At 36.4% G+C, this 7,422-nt stretch overlaps 1 protein-coding gene across 1 annotated transcript in view; it reads left to right on the top strand.

The window, feature by feature from the left end:
- Positions 1 to 7,422, top strand: part of TAF7L (TATA-box binding protein associated factor 7 like) — a 21,768-nt gene that overhangs the window by 8,372 nt on the left and 5,974 nt on the right. The window contains exons 5-12 of the mRNA XM_007952196.1: positions 225 to 345; positions 586 to 638; positions 3,303 to 3,353; positions 4,161 to 4,233; positions 4,552 to 4,665; positions 5,081 to 5,293; positions 5,484 to 5,596; positions 7,052 to 7,111. Coding sequence (XP_007950387.1) covers positions 225 to 345; positions 586 to 638; positions 3,303 to 3,353; positions 4,161 to 4,233; positions 4,552 to 4,665; positions 5,081 to 5,293; positions 5,484 to 5,596; positions 7,052 to 7,111 — 798 coding nt within the window. The remainder of the gene's footprint in view (positions 1 to 224; positions 346 to 585; positions 639 to 3,302; positions 3,354 to 4,160; positions 4,234 to 4,551; positions 4,666 to 5,080; positions 5,294 to 5,483; positions 5,597 to 7,051; positions 7,112 to 7,422) is intronic.

Below are 7,422 nucleotides of genomic sequence, written 5' to 3'. Positions count from 1 at the left end.
TAGTAGCTCACCAAAAGAGGGGGAATGAAGGAGAGAGAAGGTAGAGGGGAGAGGGAAATGTGTGTATATAATACTTGGTTTCCTGGGAATGCTAAGTATCATTCTTTTCACTACTATGCTCTAGGATTTCTGGTGGTAGGAATGAACATGATTCATTACTAACATAAAATTTGGGTCCATGGTCAGCTTTTTTTTTTTTTTTTTTTTGTCTTTGTTAAATGTAGATGCTCGTGTGCACTGCAAGGGATGTTCGCTTTCCTCCAAAAGAACCAGTTACTTACACCGATTTTAAAGTAATCAGGAAAAATTACAGAGGGAAGAAGAAATATTCCTGGAAACATGGCAGTAAGTCACTAACCCCGTGGCCAATCTGGCTGACTAAAGTTATCTGCTGAATCCTGAATACTTGGGAACCAGGGACCTGTAACCACACTTAGACGTTTGGTTCATTAGACTCCCAGACCCTTACAGGTATCATGTCTTGAGTTAGTGGCTTATTGCATGAATGTTTTCTTTATCGAATTCAGATAGATACGTGATTACCATCAGTCAAATATACATTTCACCATGTTGTATTTGTTTTAGTTACTCCACCACTTAAGAATGTCAGAAAGAAAAGGTTCCGGAAAACAAAAAAGGTTAGTTGCATGGTATTTGTGTATCTGCTGGGTGTGTTAGAAGAAGATTATGAGTGGAATGGAAAAGGGCGTAAGTCAAGTGGGGATTAATTTGTTCATTCATTCATATGTTCAATGAGCAGTTATTGAAAATGAACTAAATGTCAGGCACCATGTACTAGCATTGGGGAATATAGCTACTAAACCAAAATAGACCTGATCCTTGAGATTGAGGCTAGTCATTTAGAAAGTGAGCCAGAAGTTTCATTAATTTGAAATGTCTGCTAATGCTTTTAGTTTTCAATCACAGGATCTAGTTTTCAGTCAAACCTATCCAGAACTGGAGAACTGAGAATTGTGGAAATTCTCAAAGGAATTTTTAAAAGAATTCCTTACCTTGCTTCAGTCTTGTAGGACTTGGGCAAGCTACAGGGTTACTGTGGTTTGGCATTTTAAAATTTTTTTATTTCGAGATCATTGTAGATTTACATGCAGTTATAAGAAATAATAGAGACATCCTGTGTACCCTTTACCCAGTTTCCCAATGGTAATGTTCAAAATCGTAGTACAATATCACAACCAGGAAATTGAATTGATACAACTCACTATTTTTTTTTCTTGTGTGTGTATTTAGTTCTATGCACTTTTATCCTGTATTCACCACCACAGTCAATATACTAAACAGTTTCATCACCATAAGGATCCCTCATGTTGCCTTTTTATAACTATACCCACTTCCTGTCTACCTCCTACTCCCAGTTTCTTAACCCCAGGCAATCACCGATATGTTCTTCTATAATTTTGCCGTTTCAAGAACATTATGTAAGTGAATTTACAATATGTAACCTTTTGGTATTAGCTTTTTAAAAAAACTTATCATAAATCCACACAAGAGTATGCATGTATCAATAATTCATTCCTTTTAATTGCTGAATAGTATTCCATGGTATGAATGTACCATAGTATGTTTTACCATTCATACATTGTAGGACATCTGTATTGTTTCCAGTTTTTTTTTTTTTTTTTTTACTATGCAAGAAAAGCTTCCATGACCAGGTTCAAACACAGTTTTTTGTGTGAACATAAGTTTTCATTTCTCTGGAATAAATACCCAGAGTGTAATAGCTTAATTGTATGGCAGTTGCATGTTCAGTTTTATAAGAAATTGTCAAACTGTTTTCCAGGGTGACTCTACCATTTTACATTCCCCCCAGCAATGTGTGACTGATCCAGTTGTTCTGCATCCTCGCCAGCATTTGGTAGTGTCACTATTTTTCATTTTACCCATACTGATAGGTGTATAGGAGCTCTGGTGGCGTAGTGCCTACGGCACTTGACTACTAACCAGAAGGCTGGCAGTTCAAACCCATCAGCCACTTCTCAGAAGGAAGGTTAGGCAATCTACTTCCATAGTGATACCACCTTGGAAACCCAAGGAGGGGTGGCTATGAGTTGGATCTGACTTGACGGGAGTGGGTGGTGGTGGTGGTGATAGGTGTACAGTGATCTCATTGTGGTTTTAATTTGCATTTCCCTATTGGCTAATGATGTCGAATATCTTTGCATTTGCTTGTTTGCTAGTGAAATTTCTGTTTATGTTTTTTGTCCATTTTCTAAATGATTTATTTGGTTTTCTATGAGTAGTTTCTTATATTTGTAGATACTAGTGTTTGGTTAGATATGTGGTTTGCAAATATTTTCTCGCAATCTGTATCCTGTCTTTCTGTCCTCTTCATGGGAAAGAGCAAATTAAATTTTTGGTAAGTTCCAATTTACTGATATTTTTACTTTTAATGACATTGCTTTTGGTATCAAGTCTAAGAATTCTTTGCCTAACCTTTAGATCCTGAGATTTTATGCTCTGAAATTTTTTTTCTAAATTTTTATGTTTTACATGTTAAGTCTATGACACATTTTGAGTTAATTTTTATATAAGATGTTAGGTTCTTTTTTTTTTTTTTTTTTTGCTTATGCATGTCCAGTTGAGCCAGCACAATTCTTTGAAAAGGCTATCCTTCTTCCATTGCAATGTTCTTGCAATTTGTCAAAAATCAATTAGACCTACTTGTGTGGGCCTATTTTGGGGTTCTGTATTCTGTTGCATTGGTCAGTATGTCAGGCCTTCCACCAATACCACACTGTATCTAACCAAACGAAACTCACTGCCGTCAAGTCAATTTGACTCATAGCGACCCCCCCTTGGGTTTCTGAGTAGTATCTCTATGGAAGTAGATAGCCCAGTCGTCCTTCTGAGGAGTGGCTGGTGGGTTTGAACCGCCAGCCTTCTAGTTAGCAGTCAAATGCCTTAGGCACTATGCCACCAGTATCTTTAAGTCTTGAAATTGGGTAGAATGTTTTCTCTCACTTTATTTTTCTGAAGATTGTTTTAGTTGTTCTAGGGTCTATGTTTTTCCATATAGACTTTGAAACAAACTTGTCTATGTCTTGCTAGAATTTTTATCGAAATTGTATTAAATGTATAGATTATTTTGCGGGAGAATTGAGATTGTTACTGTTGAGTCTTCCAGTCCATTAATATGGTTGCCTTGGCTTTTATATTGTCAGTCTACAGCATTTATTGAGTGCCTATTAAATGTAAAACTAAGTTAAGGGTAGTTGTAGAACTCTTTAAGCTTTACTGAGTAGATAATATAACGTCATTGTTTATTGTGTTTTATTTCATAGTACATTGATATCCAGCAAATTGAAGAAATTGACTTCAATGAGGTAGAACAAGTATAATATTACTTTATTGTTTACCCTCCGTGTGTTTTATTTCATAATTCATTGGTTTCAAAAAAATCACAAAGATTATTTTCAAACTTTCTTCCTCACCTCTCATCTCCTCCCATATTCAACACATAGAATTTGGTTCATTGAAAAATGACTTTGCTGTTTAATGTCTGATAACTCCTAGGGGAAAAGATACCATTTGGTCACTGACCCAGTGTATTCTTTTTAATGATATTTATTTAGAAAGCCATTTTTTAGAAGCTAGGGTTAACTTTTACCAGCAGTTATTTGCTATTATTTATTCTTCCTTAAAGTCTTAAATTCTGTTCATGCCATGATGAATTGGTTGCTGTGGAGATAATTGTCATAATTGGATTCAAGGAAGAACATGAAGCTAAGACTCAGTTTTTGTAGATGCAGGGAAGTGAAATCTGTGAATTTGGTTCTTTAAACCAAATCACTTCTAAAAGCTAATAAGTATTATGTATGAGTCAGGGCAAGTAATTAATAATAATTGAGATTTAAGGTTTGCTTCTGAGAAGAGTCTGTATCGTAGAGTTGCAGATTAAGAAGATTAAATGTTTTCAAGCAATTTGTTTCATTGGGAAAAAAATAAGCTTAATGTGTAAAAATGCAGACCCTGATCAAAGATTCCTTCATAAATAGCTCTAATTAAAATAGAAATTTGGTTGGATGGATATCTAAACAGGCCTAATAGTTTGAATTCATTTGTATGTAGGAAAAGGAGCACTTTTGCAAAATGCAGACTGTTAACTGATATTACTGGTATTTCCCCCAATTTTGATTTAGGGCATGGAATCTTCAGATGTGGAAAGGGAAGTGAAGAGACTGTTGTGTTCAGATGCTGAAGCTATCAGTGCTCGTATCCTTTTATACTAAACATTTTCTGCACATACTCTGTTCCAGTCCATATGAACTTCCTCAGAAGCCCTTACTCCTGATATTTATGTGCCATTTTAATGTGTATAAGTTAGATTTTTGAAAATGTTACTTGCTAGCTAGTAATCATATATTCATATGCTGAAAAATTATGTAGTTGTATAATTTAATATAAGGTACTTCTCTAAACCAAGAATCCAGATACAAATGGCCTCAACTTGGTCTAAATTGCCTCTTCCCTTCCAAATGTGCCTCCTCCTTTCCTTTTGCTTTTTCTTTAATTACCCCTATCCCATTTAAGGATGGGAAGTCATCATTGAAGATGAAACCAAGGAAATAGAAAGCCAAGGCTCCATTTCAGGATTTGAGTTTTCCTCAGAAATGTCTGGCGACAAGGAGGATCATCTCTCACTAGGTATGTTGTAAAGGAAAGGCAGGATCTTCAGAGAGGGCATATACTGACTATGTGTATGATCATTCTTCATGGACTCACAGCCAGTCACAGAAAAATGTCTTTGTTTTTCTTCCCTTGGTATTTGAGGGATTTTAGATTGGTATTCTAATCTCACACCCAACCCTACTATTCTAAGCTCCTCTGGACCCTTGGATTCTCTGAATGTCCTTATCATTAAATACATGCAAAGAATACCAGTGTTTCGTATTCTCCGCTCTTGTTTTGTGAAGAGAATAATCTTCCTGCAAGAAAAATGATTTATAAAATTAACTGGCTGTCAAGTGAATTTGAGGGTAAGGAATATACTTACGGCTGGAATGGGAAACATTTCAAAAGCTTCAGATAGTGTCACCTTCCTCTTTTTTAAACCCAATAGAATATGATGTTTTTCGGGAGACGTCTACTGATTCTAGCAGTAAAAGTGAGGAAGAGGAGGAGGAGGAAGAGGAGGACGATAAGGATGAGGATGAAGATGACAAGGAGGAAGACAAGGATGAAGAAGAAGATGAAGAGTATCTGGAAAGGGAGCTACAAGCCAGGTTCACTGAATTAGGCCAGTACAAAATAAAGGAAGGAACTGTTCCAATAGGTAAGTCAGAGGGAAAATAAAGAGGTGAGACAGGGTGGGTGGCAGTGCTAAAGGTTAATGTTAAACACGCATTAGATGCAGGGTTAAGCTTGAGAAGTTATTGCTTAGCTGTGTGGTAGATTTTCAGTTGATTTGGGTCTAGGTCCGTTTTAGGCCATATTTAGATACATAAAGTTTCTATCTCTGTTAGTCATGGAAATTCAGAAGCAGATTTATTACATGGAGAAGAAGCTCAAAGAGATTCAGAGCAAAGCAAAAAGACAAGAGGAACTTATCAATAAAGTGAAAAACTTGACACTCAAGGTAAGTTCTTGTTGGCTGATATAAAAAAAATTCTGATACCTTACTTTCAAAATCTTTTGTTTCCACTCATGTCATTTATATTCAGCATCTTGTTAATTCATGAACCTAAACAACCTCTTCACTCACTGCTGTCAAGTCGATTCAACTCATAGTGACCCCTTCTTGGGTTTCCAAGGCAGTATCACTATGTAAGTAGATTGCTCAATCTTCCTTCCCAAGAGTTAGCTGGTGGGTTTGAACAACTTTTTTGTTAGCCGTCAAATGCCTTAGGCACTGTGCCACCAGAGCTCCTAAACAACCTCTTAGAGACCCCTAATAAAAGTTAACTTTGTTTCGTTTTACCTGAGTAGTTTCTATCATCTTACATAAGCATTGTTAAGAAGGCACCAGGTGAGTTAAGATAATAATGGCCAATATTTATTGAGCATTTACTATGTGATTGATACATAAAGAGCTAAGTATTTTACAGGTATTATTTCATTCTCACATCCCTGAAGCATACTACTTATATTTTATAGGTAAGAAATTGAAACTCAAGGAGGTTAAGTAACTCGGCAAGGACCACAGTAACTCACAGAACATATTGAACCCTGTTGTTTGTACCAAAATGTATTCAATTACAGTGAAAGAGAATTAGCTAAATTCACTTTTAAATTTTATAATGCATGCTTGAACAAGAGTAAATAACTTTGTTTTTTATTAATACGTGTTTAAAAGCCTCGACAAAAGGAAAACGTATGGTTAGGCCATGTTTGCTTCCCTTTTTATAAAGAGGGAATATTTGAAGCATCTGGAGAGTTCCTTGCCAGATTTCATTTTCTGTGGATCTGTAGGCATTATGGGGGACCAACTTGACACAGAACTATGCCTATTTAAGGTGTTGTCTTTTAGAATAACCAAGTGAGATAACAAATGTAGACATTCTTTGATATAATCAAAAGGTTGGTGGTTTGAACATGCTAGCCACTCCATGGGAGAATGATGTGGTAGTCTGCTTCCTTAAAGAGGACAGCCTTGGAAACCCTGTGAAGTGGTTCTACTCTGTCCTGTGGGTTCACTATGAGTTGGAATCGACTCGATGGCAATGTTTTTGTTTTGTTTTGTTTTAAGTGAAGGGAAATGGAGGAGCTTGCACCAAAATTCCAGCCCATCTGTGTTAATAGGTCACCAAAGCTGAAGGATTTGTGCTAAACTAGGACAAGGACACACAAAGGCCTTCTAACCATTTATTTTAGGGCAAGAATAAAGCACATTGTGGGGTGCATAAAATCAAATACGATGGAGCCATAGATAGGGGGTATAGTTTTTGTACTCTAGATCCTTTTAAAAAAAAAGTACTTTTTTTGTTATGACTGACAGTTTTCCTACTTAGCAAATTATTTGATATATTCTGTCTGCCTTGGTTCCCTTTTTTAAAAGACTCATTATTTATCACTTATACAATTTGTTTTTCAGACTCATTTAAAGTTTATTCTGGAGCAGCTTAAAATACAGGAAAAGCAAAAAATTGAGGAGGTAAGAAGTGTGTTTTCAAATCAACCAAAAGACGTTTGATACAAAGAACCCTCCCACCCTACCCCAATTTCATTTCTGGTTGTTCCTCTTACTGAATTGAGCAGGAATAATAGTGTCCAATCTTCTAAATGAGGGTAGCAGGATGGAACAAGGCCTTTGTGAAAATTCATTCATTCAGCGAATATTGAGTGCCTATTAAATGTGGTAGGAGCTCTGGTAGCATAGTGGCTAGACACTTGACTGCTAACCAGAAGTTTGGCGGTTCAAACCCACCAGCCACTCCTCGGAAGGAAGATGGGGCAATCTACTTC

Source organism: Orycteropus afer, unplaced genomic scaffold (genome assembly GCF_000298275.1).
Source record: "Orycteropus afer afer isolate SDZICR_OR568_19922 unplaced genomic scaffold, OryAfe1.0 scaffold00327, whole genome shotgun sequence".
Taxonomy (NCBI): Eukaryota; Metazoa; Chordata; class Mammalia; order Tubulidentata; family Orycteropodidae; genus Orycteropus; species Orycteropus afer.
The sequence above is the reverse complement of the archived record's forward strand: the minus strand, read 5'-3'. Positions and strand labels throughout refer to the sequence as shown.